Below are 22810 nucleotides of genomic sequence, written 5' to 3' on the forward strand. Positions count from 1 at the left end.
TTAGTTTATAGCAACTGTGCAGGACTGAAGCCAGAACACATCGAAACCTGACTGATTTTTTGTTTCATACAGAAGCCACGTGTGTTTTTTCTTGCTATGCACTAAAGTGCTTCGTTAAATCTGCAGTAAAATAAATATAAAACTGTCTAGAATAATAAGATTAATTAACATAAAATCTTGCTGTAGACTTAAAATTTTCACTGTTTATCGTTTGCCTTCATTATCATAAGAATCTTACCTGTTTTGTAACATTGTTTCATTTAATCCCTGACCACCTCTCACTGAGTAATGAACCATTTAAGAAAATGTTTTAGTTTGAACTTTGTGTCAAAGCATTTCTTCTCTCCCAGTACGGCTGTGGACTGCAGACTGCTTCATGTTTCATGGTCACCACAGGCACTGCTGGAAGAGTGGAATGAACAGCTTTATATGGTAATTTTATCACCCTTACACATGCTGAACATTCTTAACATTTTCTTTTCCTGTTGTCACCCACGTGACATATATGCATTATGTCCTGTGGGTGGCACAGTGGTGCAGTGGTTAGCCCTGTTTTCTGGTTTGAACATCAGATCTGTGTGCCTGCACGGATTTCCTCCAGCATATTATACATATATGCATTTCAATAAAGCGAGATCACTTGTAAGAATTTGATTTACTGAGAAGGAGAAATTAATGTATCTGGCGATTTGACTCCTATGACCCATCGTGGCATGAAGGAATCGCAGCAGTGATTTAGGACATGAGGCCCCGGAGTCTGGATGCTGACGGGGGTGAAGATGAGGACTGAGGTCTGACTGATTGAGGCGACTGTCTGGTGGAGATGGGAAGGAGGGTGGGTTGCATGAGTGTAAAAAGGAGAATGTGATAATAAAGGACCTATTCACACAGCGTTACACACTGGGTGTTTGTTTTTACATTTTGATCGCTTTCTGCAGGAGCTTTCAAGCTGCCCTCCTTCAGCTTCACACCACACACAGTTCTCTCTTCAGGTCCCGGCAACATACTCAAATGAGGAGACATGATTATTGATAGATTATAGACTATATGATTATTATTATCAGATTATTGGGGTCAGGTTTGTGAGCCAGCCTCACCTGACACCACACCCTAAACGCACAGCTCCACCCCTCCCCTGCAGATGGAGAGCACAGATTTAAACTACGTGAATTGGAGGCAGAGTGGCTCAAAGAAGGTGGGTGAGAAAAAGATAATTTGACTAGATTAATGATGACAGTACTGAGGCTGACAGCGTGAGAAAGAGGTAGTGATGTAGAGAACAGAAAAATAGACTAACACCCAGGAAAATAGTCAGTGGAAGTACTGACCTTACTTTGAGTTTGATTCCATAAAAAGTGACAAAAACATTAGTGTCCGTTGTGCGTGGGAAGAAAACTTCTTTTTACAGCGAAAAAAACCCTAAACTTCGAAGCAAGCGCCGAGTGCGCAATGACGTAATGGGAAACTGCCGTATCCTTCCACTGACCGCTGTGGCTCACCTGCACCAGAACAAACCTCCGCCTACCCCACTCCTGCTTTACAGGTGAAAATAGAGCAACAGGACCGCTAGTCTGTGACTTTATTTATTTTCTGCTGTGTTTTACTTGCATCTATTTGAAAGACTGAGTGTAAACACAAAAAACATTTTATTTTATGTGCTGGAATGTGCAGAAAATAGGTTTAAATGTTAAACTAATTTCTTCAAGTCAGAGAATGGTGCATATAATTTAATTTTTGCTTGTTAAAGTTAAAAGATTAAAACTAATAAAACAAGTTTTAAAAAGAGACTTTTCCATTTGATTACATTTTGTATGATGATTATGCAGAAAAAGTAGAATTGGGCTGAAAGATCTATCACTTTATCACCTATTCAGGTTGTAAATCGTGTTTTTAAAAAGTAACTAGGTAACTAAGTAACTAAGTAATTAATTACTTTTGAAAATAAGTAATCAGTAAAGTAACGGGATTACTTTTTAGGGGAAATAATCAGTAATTAGTTACTGATTACTTTTTTCAAGTAACTTAACCAACACTGCTTGGAACCATTGTATTATGCTATGATGTTCAGCAAGTTGTGTGTATTTCTTTGAAATGTGTCTTAGGGTTTTCTTGTAAAACTACTCTTCCTCATAATCATTTAGTATTTGCACATGTACCAGAATAAATATCTTATTTTAATATTGCATTGTTAATCACAGGTTAGTCACCAGGGGCACCTCCAGAATCTTTTCATGGGGGGGGGGGGGGGGGGGGGGCACTAAAAATACTGGGGTGGCACACCAAAAGCAGAATTTAGAGGGTTTTTTATGCTATTTTCAGGAATCGGAAATCGTGATGGACACAATACAAGTGACACAAATTGTATGTGCATGAATAACTAAGTTAATTTTTCAACTCATTGTAGGGTGTCTTCCTCTCTTGTGCTCACGTTTATTAAAATTACCAACATAGGACAGTCTTACCACTTTTACTTTAGCCTGAACCATCAGGAAATGGATGTATTTCAGTCAGTGTCTTGGGCAGTTCTCCACCCTTTCTCGTTGTCAGTTGTTCTTGGGATGATGGCTGCTGCAAGTTGTGTTGCTATCCAGAGATGAGCAGAGGGAAGGAGAGGTTTGTCAGCAGAACATCCACTGATGTAGACTGAAAGTCCAGAGGAAGTCCACACTCATCTAGACCAGGGGTCCCCAATTCCAGTCCGCAAGGGCCGGTGTCCCTGCAGGTTTTAGATCTCACCCTGGGTCAACACACCTGAATCACATGATTAGTTCATTACCAGGCCTCTGGAGAACTTCAAGACTTGTTGAGAAGGTCATTTATCCATTTAAATCAGCTGTGATAGATCAAGGACACATCTAAAACCTGCAGGGACACCGGCCCTTGTGGACTGGGATTGGGGACCCCTGATCTAGACCATCAAAGGTGAACACAGCATGGAAGCCTTCAAAGCTGCACATTCCTGTTTCTTTGGCTTCAGTAAAAAGGGGATGAACAACTTTAAGCAAGCTAAAGCTTTTCTCTGTTATCAAATTCAGCTCTTTGAAAATGAATAGAAATGTGAACTGGAAGTCCTGATTGGCTCTTTGGTCCAGTCCAGGGTGAACAACTAGCTTGTTTTTCCATGTTATTGTTTCAGGTGTATTTAGTGTCCTGGATGCTGTTTCCTTCAGTCTTACCGTGTCTTCATCTTTGTCCTGTCCAGCCCCGTGACTTCAGTTTACACAAACACAGGTTTTGGTATCAAGAAGTAATAAATAGATGAAGGAATTAGTGAATGAATTGTAGATAAAATTATTAAACAGAAACATTCATTAAGGTTTTTTGTACATTTTATATTGTATAGTATACACAGTATAGTATAATAGAATACAGCGATATACTTGACATCACCATGTTTAACCAAACAGTACGAGTACAGAATATTACAATTGCTTCCCTTTGTTATGCTTTTACGTTTTAATAAAGATGGTAGTTTTATTCACTTTTATTTGCCGGGATTTGATGCCATATATATGTTTCTTCTTTTCTTCTTCGCTCTGCACATATACTGGCACTAAATGTCGGACGATGCCCTTCACATAGACATGAGAGTCCAACGCTTGTTGAAGTCAGTTCATACTTTATTTACACAGAAAGAAACTGTGGTCAAACACCTGTGATTACACACACTATAAATATTACACAGATCATCAAATACAGACCTTGCTCACTGCCTAGTTAAGTCAAACCATTGGTAGTACGTTGCTAATGTGGAGTAATTGTCCATAAACATGTGTTATTGTCTTTCATGCACATTCATCACATCCAAATGGTCATTTCTGTTCTCTGTCCCCTAAAAGAAAGGAAACACATAGTTTGACTGTGGACCAAAGCTGAACGAGCTTCATTAATTATTAATGCATTTTTAATGAATCGGACCTAATTTCATAACGTGAGACACACAAACAAACACCAGATGTTATAAATGTAATTTGATAAATATTCAGATTTCATGTTTTCAAAGGTTTGAAAAGGTTGCCAATGAATAAAAAACACAGAATTATAAAAAAAACTGAAATTATAATCTGAACCAGCACAATTATTATAAATAGATAAATAATTTTACACCATTAAAACTGAAATACAGATTAAAGTTTTTTTAATTTATTTATTTATTTTTGTATTGGAGAATTATTTATTATATTTTAAATATAGTTAAAATTTTTTTAACTGATCTGGTTACTTTACTCAGTCAGATCTGGGCCTTGTTTTTGTTGAATATATTTAAACTCGCATGTCTTTCTTTTAGACTCTCGGTCAGTCCAAACAAAATGAATGAAAATGTGAAAAATGTAAACGTTTATGTATATTTTGTTTGTATACTGTATGTAGTATGATATGATGACAGTTTACATTTTCAAACGGAAAGATTTCAGGTTGCGTTAATGGTCTGAAAAAATTCTTCTGCTTTAAAAAAAAAAGCAACAACAAAAAAAACATAAAAGTATTAAAGTTTCAAAATTTTCGATAAAAAAACCAACACATCACAAAATGTTTTTTTTAATATTAAGTTTAAAGCTTAAAAACAATATCATCTGAAATATCTTTACACAAAACTTAAAGCAGTCTAGCAGGCTCTGCAAGTTTCTGATGAGTCTCTTGTTTCCTTGTGAATAAATCCTCCAATCACGCGCCGTCTTATTTTCATGTGACCTGCCTGCAGCAGATCCACTCAGACAAAGCTTTCCCTCATTTACTGCTGGATAAGCACCCTGAGTGTCATTTATCTTGGCCCTTCATATGTTGGTGGTGGAGTGTGTGGTGGAGAAGTTTTCCATGCGAAAACGAACCACATTTTCTGTGGGCGGCGGCGGGTACAGGAAGTAGCAGGTAAAGACCTTGCGACAGGCTTTGCGGAAGTTCTCAGACAGGAAGGCGTACAGGATGGGGTTAACGCAGGAGTTTCCATAGGACAGGCAGTGGGACACGAGGCGGAAGACATAGGTCGCCTGGGTCAGGGGGAAAGTGCCGAACTCCGCCCACATGACGATGATGTGGTGGGGCATCCAGCAGATAGTGAAGACAGTGACGACCAGGAGGACTGTCTGAGCCGTCTGCAGGGAGAGATAACATCTGTGTGAATCTACAGGATGTAGTCGTACAGTATATCAGTAATCTCCTAAACTTATAAATACTTCACCAGTGCTCCACCAACACCATCACTCAGCCAGTGACTTCTCCAACACTCCACATAGTCCACAAACACTCCCTAATCACTTTACAAATACTCTCCGAGCTCCCCACACATACTAAACCAAAACTCCATAAACAATGTGAATTCACTTTCCAAACACTTAGAAATATGCCCGACAAATATTGACCAAACACTCCTCAAAGATTCCTCAAATCTCTAAAGTCCACCACCGCCACCACTCCAAGTAATCCTGTTATTCTTTCCTTATTTTCTGTATATGCTTTTTCAGTGGCGGATGTTCATATTAAACATGGACAAATATTTGAACGATGAGGCCAAAATATGTACAACTAATCTCTGCAAGCCAGGAGGTAAATGGACTTAAATAGCATTGTTCTACTCGGAGCCAATAACAAGCCACTTCACCCATTTACACAAATATTCAGACAGCACTTTCTTATTATCACACACTCCAATGGATGCATCAGTGGTAATTTGGAATTTGGCCTTTTTCCCATTGATGCTTCAACTTGAGGACTGGAGGAGTCAGCCATCGTCAACCCGCCACTTCCAGCTCAGGCTTCAGACTGCTCTGCACACTCACTTCTATTGGATCTGCACGATGTCCTAGAGGGAGAATATTGTTAAAATGCCATCTCGGGCACATGCCTCTGACTGTGACCACGGCAGGCTGACTCACCTGTGGTTCAAAACCCTTTGTGAGGTTCAGCCAATCAGAGGACTTTTGACTTAAAGTGAATGATAAACTGCAACAGCAGGGCAGCATAATTGCAGAATAAAAGACCAAAGCAAATCTATCAGAGTCCATGAATAAATGAATGAATGTGCTAGAAATTAGAACAATTGGTCCCCTTTTAAATGCTCATTAAACACAGTATGTTACCACAACACGTTCTCACTCCCACAGCGTAACATTTTACGCTAGGTGACAAATCGTCAACATATTACGTTTTCGGCTACCCACCACGTTCCTAAATGACGACCTCGGAAAAATGAGGAAATATGAGAACCGTATGGACTCAATCTACACATGTTCGCTCTTTTTCTTCAAATCACTTAGAAACACGCTATTTAACATCATTAAAGTCCTGGTTAACCTCAGGAAAAAGGTTATGGTTAGGGCTAGGGATAAGGTTAGGTTTAGGGCTGGAATACAGGGCTGGAACGTCTATTACCGCGGGAGCGTCATTGCACTGGATTTCGGCCATAACCCGCCGCGTACCATAAGAACGCTGAAGGTCTCCTTTTGCGTTCCTAAGGAACGCCCCAGGACATGACAAAACGTCGGCATGTTACGCCTCGGGAGTGAGAACGGGCTCCAACACCATTATATCTCTGAATCACTAGAATCACATTATTTTCCATATTTTTGTCTTTATTTTAATTCAGAGCTTTTGAGTGATCTCTCTTAGTTTATTCTTTTCAGTTCTCAGAAATCTTCAGCAGAACCAGGCTCAGGGAGGGGCGGGGCCATCTGCTGCGACCGGTTGGGGTGAGAGAAGGAAGACAGGATGAAAGACATGCTGTGGAAGAGAGTTTTTCCTTCCAACTGTCACTAAGAACTTGTCTGATTGTTGGCGGTTTCTCTGTATTATCGTAGGATCTCTACGTTACAATATAAAACAGAAATTTAGGCTCCATATGACCATAACCAGCGAAAAAGTAACTCAAGATAGATCAAACATCCCTCTGCATCATCATGAGCACATTACACTCAAACTCACCTGTCACCACTCATCCTGCTGGCTCCCCAGCTCATATTCCAGTGGTCCACGATCACTCTTTGTCACACTGTTTTTGTGTGTTTGTCACAGTTATCTGCCTAGAGTTTTTTCTGTACTTTTTTAGCCCGCTAACTCAGCGTCAGCCCTTTTCTTATCATCCCAGTCTGCTTTGGGACTTTGAGTTTATTTAAAATATCTTTTTGAAACATACCAAAGACCTAAATATTGTTTCATGAACTATTTCTTAATCTGTACTTTACCCGTAAGATGGTAATGGCTATTTATTTTACCTTTCATGTTTTATGTTATCTCTTGTTACTGTAGTCACTTGGAAACTAATGGAGATCAGAGTTTTGTCCTTTTTTCTGAAGCAAGATTCAAACAGCGTGATGTTTCCAAGGGTCACAGGGTTAAGTGTGAATTAACTGTGTAAGGTCCACGTTACAAAACCGTAAGCTATCGCAAGTCTTGGCAATCACTGGACAGTAAATGCATCTTCTAGCGACCACAAAATCCTAAACAAAAGTTTGATTATTTGTTTTTTAAAATAAAAATCTCCAAACTTGGGGCAAGGAGATGATAACTATTAATTATTAACTGTCAGAAGGCAGGTCTGGACTTCAAATACTCGGCTGATGATGCAGACATCGATCCTGCTCCGCTTCACCTGCACTCGGTAAACACATCAGTTAACAGAGTGTCGCCGTTTTACTGCTGAAATACTTCACAGCAGAAACTGAACATAGTCCTGATCATATATGGAGGTTTAACAAGCTGTTCTCAATGAATATCTGCATTTTTTGTAAATCTTTGGCAATGAAGAACTGACTTTAACCTCTTAAGCCCCAACGCCCCCTGATACGGGGGCAAAAAGCAGGAGATCAGGTAGGCTTGGGGCTTAAGAGGTTAAAAAAATGAAAGTAATAACTAGGGATGTGTACCGGTATCCGGCGCCATGATGGCACCGGTTCTGACATAAACGGTAGTAACCAGACCGAAAAGCAGCGCACATTTCGGTGCTTTTTTTTCCTGAGCTGTGATACACTTTAGATTCTAGCCAATCATTTTACGTTTCCGAGGATAGTAGGCGGGTCCAGGTACGTACGTTCTTTTAGAGCAGAGCTACAGATTAAAAATGCCCAAGGCGAAGCGGTCAAAGTCTGGCTGTACTTCACAGCAAAAGATGCAAACTCAGCAGCTGCAACAAGTGCTTTAAGCTGATACTGTGATACTGTCAAAGGAGGTAACACCTCAAATCTGATGAAACACCTGGCGACGCATAGCGTTTTTTTTAAAAGCCGAGAAATGCGCCGTATTTGATAGCTTGCTGCGAGACCTCACACCGAGCACATCTACTGCGGGTGTGGTGCCTGTTATCGGACCCGGAGTTAGCAACATCCCCCAAAAACCCGAAGAGGAGAGTCCTGGCCCCTAGCCCTGCCAGTGTAGCAGAAATGATGAGGATGATGATGCAGCAGCAGCCGTTCTTCTCTGCGTGAGTAGCTTAATGTTGTTCGTGTGTAATTTACATTGAGTAGGCTAACCACGTTATTACATTAATGCATGTAAGGTGAACTAGCAAACATCATCATAGCTACATGCGGCTGTCTTCTTGTTTGATGGCAGATACTCCCTTCACCCTGGACAAAAAGTTAACAGTTAAACATGAGAGGTTTTTGGACCAATTTTGTGTTTTTTCCATTGTTTAAGCTGCTTCCAGCCAAGAGTGATACCATATATGCCCCATAGCTGCAGAAAAGGCTAACATTGTTATCTTTTTACAAAAAAACAGCTGAACATGAGAGGTTTTTGGACCAATTTTGTGTTCTCCATTCTTTAAGCACCGGTTTGAGCACCGTTTAAGCACCGGCACCGTTTCAAAAGTACCGGTTTGGCACCGGTATCGGATAAAACCTAAACGATACCCATCCCTAGTAATAACAGAAAAAGTAATAACTCATCCCTAGACACTTCATCCTGAAATATATATGAGTTCAGTGTTTGTCTTAACAGCTTCAAACCAATTTTTTTGTTGTCATATTTTTACCGTGACTCATCTCCAAAGTCAGCGCATCACATTTCCGCCCACAACCCTGGAACCGCACATTTATCCATACTCAGTTCATGTCAATATTTAATCTAATTAAAAAGCCTCTTCTCCCACACAGGCAGCTGCCATTTCACACTTCAACTCGGCAACAGAAGCTTCTCAGCTCTCATTTATTAAGCTTTCGCTCTCCCAAAAGTCCTCACTGCTTCGTCCCCGTTATGTCTGATTTTTTTAAAATGTGTTCACACTCACTTAATATCCCATCTGCAAAGGTTCTTTCATTATGCGCTCATGAAAATGTTCACTTCACTTGATTTCTACAGTTTCCATGCTCTTTTCCATAAAAGGGTTGTTTTGTTTTAATCCTGTTACAGACAGCGCTTCATTCATCCTCCAAACAAAAGCACATCACTAATGTTTACATGGCTACACTTTCAGAAAATGTTGCAAATATCAAGTTGCAAAAAAACAAACATTCTTAAATTCCCTAAAGTGTCATGTTCTTTCCAGAAAAACTCCCACATGTCCTAAAATATTCTCATGTTGTAATCTCTGTGTGAGAGACCCAAAAATATTTGTTATGCCTGTTTTTAACATCTGTCATGCTGTATATATACTATTACATTTGAAGATGATCATAACAAACAAAGTACTCCCTGAGAGCCAGAAGCTCAGGCTTCAGACTGCTTTGTTTCCACTCCTACCTGCTGTCAATGAGGGCGGATATCTCTAATACGATCATCTCAGGCACACAGCTGTTCCTTTATTTCGTTTGAAAGAAGCACCAGTAAAAGGGAGCTAAAGCATCTTTTTTCAGACAGAAGATGACCTGAAAGCCTGAATTAAGGCCCAGTGTAACATTCAAGGATTACTTTGAACTGTAAATCAAGCAAAGCTGATCTAGCCAAGACTAAAACTGTGGAGCCTTTGCGACTTTTGTGGGTTTAAGACTAGTCTGATGCAAAAGCAGGTGAGTGTGTTAGCTGATGGACAATGATAAAATACGCGGGGCTTTATAATCCAAACAGAGCGGCCGACAGGTGATAGATGACAGTCTGTCCACTTCAGACGTACAAACAGACTCTGAGCGCTGGAAGCAATCCAGCTACGCTCACTTTTACAATTTCCACAACTGAGTCTGACAAAAATAAAATTTCTCTCAGGTGAAGGACGGTGCTGGGCATCATCAGGTTTCAGTTGTAGATTACAAATGTATTAGGCAGGTTCAATATGTCTTCATTTCTCTGGATGATATTAGTTTGTTTTGTTTTATCCATACGGGCAGTTCAAAAATGGCCTCTGCTCATGTCCAAGGATCCATCTGCCAATCGGCTCATAGTTCCTGTCCTTTAAATATGCTGTCCATCGCCTGTCCGTCAGAGGATAGACTTTAAAGTTCTGATGCTGGTCTATAAAAGCTCTGAATGGTTTAGGATCAAAATACATCAGTGACCTCCTGACCCAGTATGAACCTTCCAGATCCCTCAGGTCATCTGGATCCGGTCTTTTATCAGTTCCCAGAGTCAGAACCAGACACGGAGAAGCCGCATTCAGCTTTTATGCTCCTTATATCTGGAACAAACTCCCAGAAAGCCTCAGATCAGCTGAAACACTCAGTTTATTTAAATCCAGGTTGAAGACTCACCTGTTCTCAGCTGCATTTGAATAAAGCACCAAATCCACACTTAGGCTTAAATTTCAAAACTTACATTTAACTACTGATTTTATCTGTTTTGATTTTATATACTGTTTTGTTTGTTTGTTTGTTAATTAGTTAGTTAGTTTGTTTCCTTGTTTTAATCAATTTTAAATCATGCTTTTTATTTGTTTTTGTTTCTAATGTCTCTGTAAAGCACTTTGAATCACCTTGTTGTTGAATTGTGCTATACAAATAAACTTGCCTTGCCTTTCAGCTCATTCACAGATCGTAAATCCACCTCAGTCAGCTTGTCTCGACAAAAGTGCCCATTGCTTCGTCCGGGATTGTGCTCCATGATGTTGCTTTTCATCAGAATTCAATCAGAAATTACATTTTACACTAAATTTTGTTGAATCCTGGGTTTCGGTGCAGCTGCCATACTGTTAGAGGGCAGCCGCCTCTCCTAATGCATGCTTTTATAGCGCGAGGATGCCTTCAAACATCAACTAATTTTTTATTTGAGCATTACAAGATGTATTCACTCGTATATTTAACTTCTCCTCCATCACCATCAGGAGGCATCTGAGCCCAACAAACCAAGCAGAGTCCTATTTGAATATGACTGAATCAAAGCCAGCGCTAAACCTGAAAATCTGTTGAAGACATGGAGACAGAGTAACACCATAGAGGCTGCAAGACCCGTACAAGAAGAAGGAGCCAGCTGATGAAGGTGTACTGTGGGGATCTGTTGTTGATTTAAAAGTTCACACAGCGAACACTGATTCGATTTATTTTTTTCTTTCTTTACTGCACAAAGATCAATAAAAGACTATTCATCCTCAGGACTGTGGGCAGATGAAACTGACCAGCGACCGAGACGTCTGCGTTTCATTGTATGAGACTGAAGATAACAGCTGACTGCGTGTCTGACAGCGAGGCTGGAAATGGAAAAAAGCATGTCCTCCGAGATGATCTCAGTTCCAAAGTAATCACGCCAGGTCTTCTTGTTTTTTGAACTCTTGTGTTGAAATCGTTGTTTTTTGCAGCTAAATCTGCGTCGTAAATTTTTATTACGTGAAGAGATGAGACTCAGCACTCAACCCGAACATCTGCTGAAACATTACACTGTTTATATGGAAACAATCTCTCTGTTTTCAGCTGCATTAAAGTTTCCACGACCTTTCTAAAAGGTTTTACAATTAAGAAGCCACATGTCCACTGCATGCTCAGCGTCTGAATATGGACATATTTTAAAGAGCTGTTGGACTAATGTATTTTTCTTTATAACAGTAACCCTGGCAAGTTAAGAGCAACAGATGAGACTCACTAATGCCACCGACAGAACAACAGCATTTTGACAAAACTGCACTAAATCGTGCCCAGATGGAAAATCTCAGCTGATTGCTTAATATGGAGTTGAGGACTTTTCCAAGAAATATTTTGAAAAGGTTGTTTGGTGTGCTAACCACTGCAGCATGCATGCAGCATGAGTTCAATTCCACCATCAGGTCAGGATCTTTCTGTGTGGAGGTTGCATGTTTTCCCCGTGTTTGCAGGAGGTCTCTCTGGGTACTCTGGCTTCCTCCCACAGTCCAAAGAAATGCAGTTAGTGGGGTTCACATCGGTGTGAATGTGAATGCACAGACTGGTGACCTGTCCACCGTGTACCCGAAGACAGCTGGGATAGGCTCCAGCGCCCCCGCGACCCTGAATTGGACAAGCGGAAGAGGTTGGACGGATGGATTCTGTTCCACAGGTCCTCTTATTTCATAAGTTGATGCAAATATTTGTAAATTCAAACAAACTAATGTAGTCCGGATGGAAAGTACTGAAAGGTGCCAAGTTTCCAGCCCCTTTTTAATTTCAAACATAATAAATTCACAGGTGTTGTTTAGTCATACGATGCGTTGTTATATTTTATTACTTGGTTTTATTGTCTATCTTGTTTGTGTGAATTCATATGATGTTTCTGCTCTCACACTTTAATCAAGTGTGTTATCTAACCAGCATAAAACCTTGCACAAATATTGTAACAGGAAAGAACTGATGAAACATTTCTTGGTTTATTTATGCCTATTTTGGGTGTTTTGCATATTTCTGACCACATATTGTATATATATATATATATATGTGTGTGTGTGTGTGTGTGTGTGTGTGTGTGTGTGTGTGTGTTTACATCATATGTGTGCAGTGTTGGGGAGTAACGGAATACATGTACCGGCGTTACGTATTTAAAATACAAAATATGAGTAACTGTATTCCGTTACAGTTACCGTTTAAAAAGGTGGTATTTAGAATACAGAATCTCCGGTTTAATATGTTAGCCTCTGCCCTCTCTATGCCTTCTCCAATTTTGGTGATTAAATGCAGTTGGGTGCAGGTTTAGCTCAGTTGGATGAGCATACGGTCATATATCACATGCCTGAGAGCAGTGTTGGTCAAGTTACTTGAAAAAATGTAATCAGTATCTAATTACTGATTACTTCCCCAAAAAGTAATCCCGTTACTTTACTGATTACTTATTTTCAAAAGTAATTAATTACTTAGTTACTTAGTTACTTAGTTACTTTTTAAAAACACGATTTACAACCTGAATAGGTGATAAAGCGATAGATCTTTCAGCCCAATTCTACTTTTTCTGCATAATCATCATACAAAATGTAATCAAATGGAAAAGTCTCTTTTTAAAACTTGTTTTATTAGTTTTAATCTTTTAACTTTATGCATCAAGCAAAAATGAAATTATATGCAACATTCTCTGACTGGAAGAAATTAGTTTAACATTTAAACCTATTTTCTGCACATTCCAGCACATAATAATAATTTTTTTTTGTGTGTTTACACTCACTCTTTCAAATAGATGCAAGTAAAACACAGCAGAAAATAAATAAAGTCAAAGACTAGCGGTCCTGTTGCTCTATTTTCACCTGTAAAGCAGGAGTGGGGTAGGCGGAGGGTTACCCTGGTGCAGGTGTGCCGCAGCGGTCAGTGCAAGAATCCGCGAGCTTCTCTGTGAGTTTCCCATTACGTCGTAGCTACTCGGTGCTTGTTTAGGGGTTTTTTTCGCTGTAAAAAGAAGTTTTCTTCCCACGCACAACGGACACTAATGTTTTTGTCACTTTTTATGGAATCAAACTCAAAGTAAGGTCAGTACTTCCACGCTTTAAACACTGCACGCTCATACTCTCTCTGCACTCGATATATGATCCATTGTTGATCTGCACACAGCTGTTGTCACGAACGTCGCACTCGCTTACGTCACTGTCATGAGACACTCTCGCAAAAAATCACGGTTTTAGTAACGCAGTAACGCAGCGTTCCTACGGGAAAGTAACGGTAATCTAATTACCGTTTTTGCAACAGTAATCCCTTACTTTACTCGTTACTTGGAAAAAGTAATCAGATTACAGTAACGCGTTACGCCCATCTCTGCCTGAGAGTAGCCAGCCCGAGTTCGAGTATGACCCGTGGCCCTTTTTTTTAATGGGTTGGTGGCGTCAGTTACACAATGGACCCAGAGCCAGCAGTGCACGGGCAGACCCGCAGCCCGCACAGCCGGTCCAGCTGCTGGGCCAGATGCTTGCAGAGATCATGGCGATGCATAAAGATGCAGAGAGCAGAGATTGACAAACTTCAGCACCCAGCCAAGAGCCAGACCCAGGCATTGGAGAGGATGGATGGGGCAACTGTGCACCCCCTCTCTAAGGGGTGCCTAAAAAGTAGTACTGAAAGCTATCTATATCTGAGGCCTTAGAAGCTTCTATCCCTCTGGTATACCATAGAGATAGAATCTAGGACAATAAACCAGATGTTCTCCACTGAACCATCCAAGGTAGGGGAACAGTATGAGAACAGCCCCACTACGGCTGGAGACAGAGCAATACTGTAAGAGCATCTGGGAGGAGGACGCAACCCAACATGAATGAGAAATCAATTCACTGATAGACACCACAAGGAGGTACAGCAACCACATCAGAATGTCATTCGGACTACAGATGTGTAGTCAGATGGTAACAGAGAGAAGGAAGGTAGCCAGAACTGAGGGGATTGCACTACCAGAAATTTACACTACAGACATCGAGGGCAGCTGCAAGTGCCTGAGAATAGGCAAATGAAGACCATGAAGAGGCCACAAGGAAAGTCGCACCCACCAAAATCCTGCAGAGAATAATGCAACTTCTGAGGAGTGAGCCGTAGGGGAAGAACAGGACCCAGGCAATCAACACCTACGCCAGGGGTGGGCAACTCCAGGCCTCGAGGGCCGGTGTCCCTGCAGGTTTTATATGTGTCCTTGAACCAACACAGCTGATTTACATGGCTAAATTAGCTCCTCAACATGTCCTGAAGTAGGGATGCAACAATACCAATTTTTTCAAACCGATACGATACCGATACTTGGATCTGAGTACTTGCCGATACAGAGTACAAAAAACGATACTTCTACCACACACACACAAATGCAATGAATTGGAAGACAGGTTTTATTATATTCCCTGCCGATAAAAAATAAAATGTTAATAAAAATGACCACAAAAAAATTTCAAGTGAAAAATAAGCACTTCTGTTAAATTATTGCAGAGTCTCCACATTGTAATTTAACAGAATATCACTGAACTATTGGCACTGTCTCGAGCTTTCAGAATAATAAATAAACACTTCTGTTTGGAATAAATTAAACTTTTAAATTATTGCAGAGTGTCCATATTGTAAACAAACAAACAAAATAATTATTATTAAATAAATAATAAAATATAAAAAATTATAAAATAAATAATAAATAAAATAATAATTGTCCCCCTAGTGGCCACTCTAAAAAACTACAACAGAAATGAAAAGCCACCCTCTGATTAATGAAATAAGTTGGTATCGGTTCATGGTATCAGTTAACTTTTACGAGTATGAGTACACACACATTTTGCAGTATCGGCCCAGATACCCGATACCAGTAGCGGTATCGGTGTATCCCTATCCTGAAGTTCTCCAGAGGCCTGGTAACAAACTAATCATGTGATTCAGGTGTGCTGACCCAAGGTGAGATCTAAAACCTGCAGGACACCGGCCCTCGAGGCCTGGAATTGCCCACCCCTGACCTACGCCTTGCTGGTGATCAGGTACCCTGCTGGGATAGTCAGCTATCCAAGCTGGCCAGCCACTGACATCAAGGCAAAAAAGATTTTCACCATACATGGAGGGTTTCATCAAAAGTCCCCTGAGACTGTATGGTAAGCGTAAAAAAGATGGCCAAGGACCAGTGAGTGTCAAAACCACTATGCAGGATGAAACAACAAAGATCCATAAGTACAACAGAAAGATGGCCACAATTGATAGCATGCTTAGTGAATATCTCAGACAGGAGAAACCCAAGAAAAAAGAGGAACAAGAAGACGAACCATCATGGAAGGACAGGCCCCTGTACCGCATATACCCCGGTAGAGAGAAGAAGTGGCTAATATCGAGAAATCCTACCAATGGCTGGATAAATCTGGACTGAAAGACAACACAGAGGCACTAACTATGACAGCACAAGAACAAGATCCATAGAGGCTGGGGTGCAGGAACATCTGTGTCAAATATGGCCTGGAAGTCCCGAAGTTTAAATTAGTTCTACCCCTTGGGTTGTTGAGAATGTCCTGTGGGACTTACAGAGGGACAAACTGGTGAGGGCTAACCAGTTGGACATTGTGGTGGACAAGCAGAGGAAGACAGGATAACAACATCAGGAAGAAGGAACGTGAAAAGTTCAAGAAGTACCAAGAACTGAGAAAGGAGCTTGAGAGATGTGGAGGGTGATGGCAAAAATGGTCTGATCTGAGCACTCGGGACAGTGACCCTCAAACTGGGCTATTGGCTCCAGCAGATCCCAGAAACGTCATCCAAGGAATCTGTCCGGAAGAGCGCAGTCCTGGGAACTATACAGCGCAGGACCCTCAAGGCCCAAGTCCTCTGGTTGACTTGGGTCTGGTGGATCCGAGCTTGAAGGATAAAGACCGTCCACAGGGCGAGCTGGGATATATTTATATATACAGCAGTATGTCCTCACAAAGAACTCAGCTGGCTGGTGTTTCCGTGACACTGAAACATCCATCTGACGTGAGCGCTTACATAACTGTTATCAGTGTTATGGTGTCTCTTGTTTCCACAGAGGATGGAACTGGTGTGAATGAAGGCCCAACATTTCTCTCCTCTTCAGACTTTGTGGGAATCTCCTCTATTCTTAGTCCTGTTGTCTAAATATTTACCCAGAAGCGTTTATTCCTGCTCCACTGACCCGAGAAGCAGCAGATACTTTGTTGTAAATTGCCTGTAGCTAATGTCTCTCTGATCTGTTGGTACGGGAGATCTGCACACTGTCGCCTGCCAGCTAGGACCAAGTAACTCAATCTTTGAGGCTTGTCGCCCACACCTGTCATGTTAAACTTCTCCTACTGCTCCACAGCTGTCACACTCTGGGCAAACTATGACCTACATGATGGGGCAGGTGAGCTAACACAACTGAGCTGCTGGCTGAACAGGTTTGACTGTGATGGTGATGTTTAATCATATTATATTGATTTTTTCTTGTTCCCTCAGTGATTTTAAACCTGAGGTTCCATATTATGCAGACCAAAACATACATTTTAAATAGAATAACAAAAATCAACTTCATTAGTTTCAAATACCTCTCCACCCTTATCATGGTGTGATGGGGTGTACTTGCTCGAGTAATCCCAAGATCAGTATTGCTGGTGACAAATGCCCCTGGCAGGGTCTCTGAAAGCAAAGTGTCGGCAATCTGAAAAAGGAGACATAGCCCCCCCTTGGTAAAGACGCTAACTGGCCCGCTCCCAGCAAAGAGAAAAGACATTCAGAGTTCCTCAGCGTGACAGAAAACTGATGTTCAACTACAGATTTAATCACTTTGATATTTTAATATAAGAGTCCAATTTCAAAAATACATCTCTTTTTTTCTATAAAGAAATGCTGATTTGATTTGGGCTTAAATTCTAAAAAATAAATGTGTAAAATTATAGAAACAGTTCTATTAGCACATTGCGCAGACTGTCCCGTAATCCCAAATCAGACATTTTTTAACTGGCAGAATCTGTATTTTGTTTTGCTTTTTGTTACTGTGAAAATTATCCGTTTTTATGGTACATAGTGAAAAAACACAAATTTTCTGATATTTAATGATACTCTGATACTTATTTATTTTGGCGTAGTATGAATGCCATGGGGGAGGTCCACTAGACCTAAAAGAAACAGGTGCTGTCTTACACCAGACTCTTCGCTCTAATAACTCTAACTTATTGTAGAGAAGATAAAAAGCTGTTACTAAGCTAATGGGTTGATCACCTTCCACTGAACAGGTCTACTCCAGAAAATCCTGCCCAGAAGAAAACCTGTTATTATACGTTTGATTAATATGCCATCCATCCTCTTATCCTTTTCATGGTCACGGGGGGACTGGAGCCTATCCCCGCTGTCTTATGGCGAGAGGCAGGGTACACCCTGGACAGGCCGCCAGTCTGTCCCAGGGCTAACACAGAGAGATAGACAACCATTCACACCTAACCCCACTAATTGCATGTCTTTGGACTGTGGCAGGAAGCTAGAGAACCCACGCAAACACGGGGGCAACATGTTAAAGAGGAGATGCTCGAGATGGGCAAGGTTTCCCCACATTTCAAATGAATGCGGTTCCTTTCTACCACTAAACATTCTAGTTTGTGAAGCACTTCTATGTGCTAAGCACCAGAGTTATAAGCATATGCATTTCTAAAAAACAAAATATTTGCAAAAACAAAAAAATATTTGCTGATAAAAGAAGATGGCTGCATGTGCATTCGGGTAGGCACCACTTTTTTGTTTTTTTAAAACTGCCCTCTCCACGTCATCCCTGTTTCTGCTTCTTTATCTCCCGAACTCAGCTGTGTTTCCTGTAAGAAAAACAGATCAACGTTCAAGCTCTGCTAACGCTCCTTTTCTTATCTCTCCTTTAAACGTAACTGTTCTCTCCATGTGGCTCACCGAGAGAAAGAAGACAGAGAGGACAGCGCCAAGAAGAAAAGACCACCTTCAGTGCCAGCTGCTATTGTTTTGGAGGAGCTCATAAGTTTCTTTTTCAGGCAAAACCTTTTAAGATGAGCCAGTTCTTCATAATGAACCTGTTTCCTTTTTTTAAATTAATGAACCAGTTTACATTCTGGGAGAAAAAACATAGCCTGGCAGCAAAAGTTTCATATAAAACAACTAATTTCCTACAGTTAATACAGCTGCCAATCATCCTGTTACAGGGAATCCTCCTCCAGCATCTCTTCATCTTAACAGTAACAGTGTTCAAACAGCCCGCTGGTCCTCGTTTTCAGCTTTGACTCTCTCTCTTTCCTGTATGGTTTGATAATACTGTGCACTGGCTTGCTGCTGTACCAGTACCAGACCCATAGTCCTCACCAGTTTGGATGAAAGTTTACTTACAGGAAACAGCAAGCTGTCTTTCCAACAACTCATTAAAAATAAAAGCTGGAACACATGCAGCCTTTTTAATTCACGAGCCATGTGTAATGCATTTACAACTGAGTGATTCTTCCACAGAAGGTAATCGTATGCTTGGTCTCCCTGCATGCAGAAGGAAGAGGAGACTCTTACTTTTTTTTTGGAGCGCTCAGACTTCTTGGACATGTTCTTCATTTTTTTATGGAGGTGAAATAAAATCTGGAGAGAAAAAGTAGAGCAGGCAGATTAATTTAGAAGGAAATACTTTTAACGATTTATCAAAAACGGATCAACTGGTCTGTAAACAGACAAATGCATCAACATGGTCAACTTGTACTCATATCAGCAGCTGAAGGTTAAAGTTACACAGTTAGGTGCCAGCTGGAGGAAGTCACAGGCCACACCGGAGGACTTTTATTGTGACAGTCGGCTGTTACATAAACACAAACTGACTCTGTGCTACTTCAGCTTGACACTTTTATCTGATAAGTGACTTTAACCGTGAAAAAAATCCAAATAAATGAACCTGGAATTTATTATGAATTTATTTGTTAATTAGTTCCCTGGTAACCGAATCACAGCTGGTATTAATGCACACTGGCATCTTTCAGGAAGCAACAGAAATGTTCATTTTAAATCTGTTTTATCTAATCAATGTGTAGTTCAAGTCAACAATCTGTAGGTATTAAAAGCACTTGGCCAATAAAATAAATACATTTTTCACATTCCAGTAACAAGCTGGGATTGGTTCCAGCCCCCCTGTGAACCTGAAGGGATAAGCTGATGGAAGGACGGACTTATGCTTATTTAATACTTATTATTTTATAAGTTTTGTTTGTTTATTAAATAAGTGAGAGCAAATGGTTAACCCATCAAACCTGAATTTATATGTAAAATTAATATTTTTGTATTATTTGTTTATTAAACAGTGCAAACATGTTCAGAGATTTTTCTTTGGCTGGATTCCAGACTTTTATTAGCAGAAAATGTGATTAATTGCGTTGTAAAGCAATTAACGAATGAATCAGAAAACATTTTACACATAAACTGATAATAACTGCTACAGGTATCGCTGAACGGTTATTTATGACTGACTTATAACAGATCAGCTTTTACTCACAGATCTCTGACAGTCTGATCATAAATTTAAATGCAGAGGATGGATATTAAACTGGTTATCAGGGGTCTGGGAGGCTGATGTTTTTACTGCCTAGTTTACAGAAAATGAACCATATTTGATGTTAAGTTTTATTTAAATGAAACAGTTGGGGAAACGAATATTTAACCTCTGGGAAATGTCTCGATAATCATTACGATGAAGCAAAAGCGTCTTACCTGCATCTGGTGCGTTTATTCTGAAACTTCAGCTGGGTGTTTTGTATGATGTTATCATAGTTTGGTCATATCGGTTTATCACATGTGACCCACATTAAGCTGACCTATTGAATTAGTTTTATTCTGAAGCGTCACACCGGTGCTGGTGAGTGCGCGCCTCACGCGCGTTTTTACGCACAGCTTTTATGATCTGCAGGACTTTGTGCACGGCCTTTGGACCTTCTGCTCTGTTCTTAATGCCTGTTTTACTGCAGCTGGGAGTCAAACATTACCCCGTTAAATGCCTCCTATTTTGAACTGACCTTAGTGTAACAGCAGCTGATGAGGAGCAGCGGTAGCAGGTACCCCAACACCAGGAGGGTCACTTTGTAGGCGTTTTTGGAGGCTCCGGCCCAGTCCTCCCAGCAGAAAGTTCCGTTGTGGTAGCTAATGAGGCCCTGGTGCTTGGCCACCGGCACCGAGCACACCAGAGACATCGTCCAGATGACGCACAGCCCTGCCAGTGCGTTCCTTGGGCTCCGGACGCTCAGAGATTTGTTGGAGCGCACCACGGCAATGTAGCGGTCCACGGACATGGCCACGAGCGTGAAGATGCTCACAAGCATGTTGACGGTGAAGATGTAGTGTACAAACGTACAGAGGAAGGCCCCGAACACCCACTCCGGCAGAGTGTAAATGGTGGCTTGGAAGGGCACGCAGAAGAGCAGGAAGCCGAGGTCCGCCACGCTCAGGTTCAGGATGAAGATGTTGGTCGGGCTAAGCGAGCGCCTCCCAACTCCTCCTCCACTTCCACCGCCGCCTCCCCCACCTGCGCTGTACCCCACCTTCCCTATCACTACTAGCACTAGAATGTTCCCCACCACCCCCAACACGAAAATGATCCCGAACACCACCGGCACAATCACCGACTCCGGTGTGTGTCCGCCGTCCGCTGACCGATTGAACTCAGCCACGGAGCAGGAGTCGTTTTCCGGGAGCGCCATAGTGGAGCAGCTGGAGGGTTAGAGGTGCAGAGAGGGACAGGCTGACAGAAAGACCAGCTCCATGATCCCGATCAAACACCTTCAGCAGTGGAGTCAGCGGAGACTCTGAGGACTCCTGGAAACACTGCAAGATTAGGGAAACGTTGAAGGCTGTTTCCTGTCCGGGGACTTCAAAGTAAAGCCATGTTATTCACTAGCTAGTCCTCTATTTCTTACTTTTATTCGTGCTAATAAAGAACCTAGATGTGCAGCAGTGAACAAAGTTTCTTCATTTCATCTTGAGAAAGAACAAAACGTCACTGAGAACCAGAGCACAATAAAACAGTATTAGAGTGAAGGCACATAAAGCAGGTGAAATTTTACATCTTAAAGATGTCAACAGATTCATTTAAAAGCTCAGGAGATATTTAGTTAATTGAAATTATTTATAAAACAAAAAGTTCACTTTTTAAGGAGTAATGCAAATAAAAATATATATATCCATGCAGTGTGTGTGAAAACATTTTATAAAACTCAAACAACACTTTAAAAACAAAAATTATGGACCTTTTATTATTTACATCAGATGCATATTTTTAAAGATTTGTGTCCCAGAGATAATGTCACTTTTTAACATGTTGTGATATAGAGACTAAAGTGCATGGCATTTGTTGTTGTTACTGTATATTCTTGTATAATAGGTTTCTGGTCACTTTATATAGTTAAACGCTACGAGTGTGGAGTGTAAGAGTTCGACCTTTTGCAAAAATGAGCAGGAATGAAGCTGAACTACTAAGAGTTGGTTTGATATTTTGTGCTTTTTTCCCCATTATTTTTTGTCATTTTTGTATCTACTCATGTTTATATAATATAGATTCTGTTTATGTTCTTTGATAGGTTTAAAGTGCTTTTTTATTTATTCGTATCTGTTTTTCTCTCCCAATAACTAACAGAATATCAGTGACCTGGGTTTCGTGACGTTTCTCCTCTTCAAAACTTTGTGTCGCTCCCAGCTGTCTTGACCAACGAGGCTTTTATTTTGTGGAGCAATTTGTTTGCCATTTCCCGTTCAGAAGTTTTGAGGCGTGTCTCAAGTTCAATTTATTTCGATGGCACTTCGTACACGCTGAGCTTTTACTGTCTGCTGGGAGTCATCACAGCGTTTCATTCATGTCAATATTTAGTTTAAAAAACGAAGATAAAGTTTCTGTGAGTCTAAATCGGAGTTTTTCTGATCACTTTGCTTTTAAACTTTTAAACACTAAAATCCTCTCGTGCTGATAAGTCTAACTGTGGATCATTGCACGCGCACATTATGTTTTATCTGGTGAGATAACATTATCACACATTACATTACACATTTTCTACGATTGCCCAAAACAACAGCACAGATTCCAGTTTTGTTCTTTTATGCTCATTAAAGTTGCAGTAGGA

General features: G+C 40.7%; 1 protein-coding gene across 1 annotated transcript; it reads right to left on the reverse strand.

The window, feature by feature from the left end:
• Positions 1–4177: 4177 nt before the first annotated feature.
• On the reverse strand, positions 4178–21489 carry galr1b (galanin receptor 1b). Its single transcript, XM_087841130.1, has 3 exons — positions 20717–21489; positions 19233–19298; positions 4178–5093 (listed from the first exon to the last, which is right to left on the reverse strand). Exons 1-3 carry the CDS (start codon positions 21395–21397, stop codon positions 4776–4778), a joined length of 1065 nt encoding a protein of 354 aa, XP_087697256.1. The 5' UTR covers positions 21398–21489; the 3' UTR covers positions 4178–4775.
• Positions 21490–22810: the final 1321 nt, after the last annotated feature.

Source organism: Neolamprologus brichardi, chromosome 1 (assembly GCF_056152115.1).
Source record: "Neolamprologus brichardi isolate AB-2024 chromosome 1, ASM5615211v1, whole genome shotgun sequence".
In the NCBI taxonomy this organism is placed as follows: domain Eukaryota; kingdom Metazoa; phylum Chordata; class Actinopteri; order Cichliformes; family Cichlidae; genus Neolamprologus; species Neolamprologus brichardi.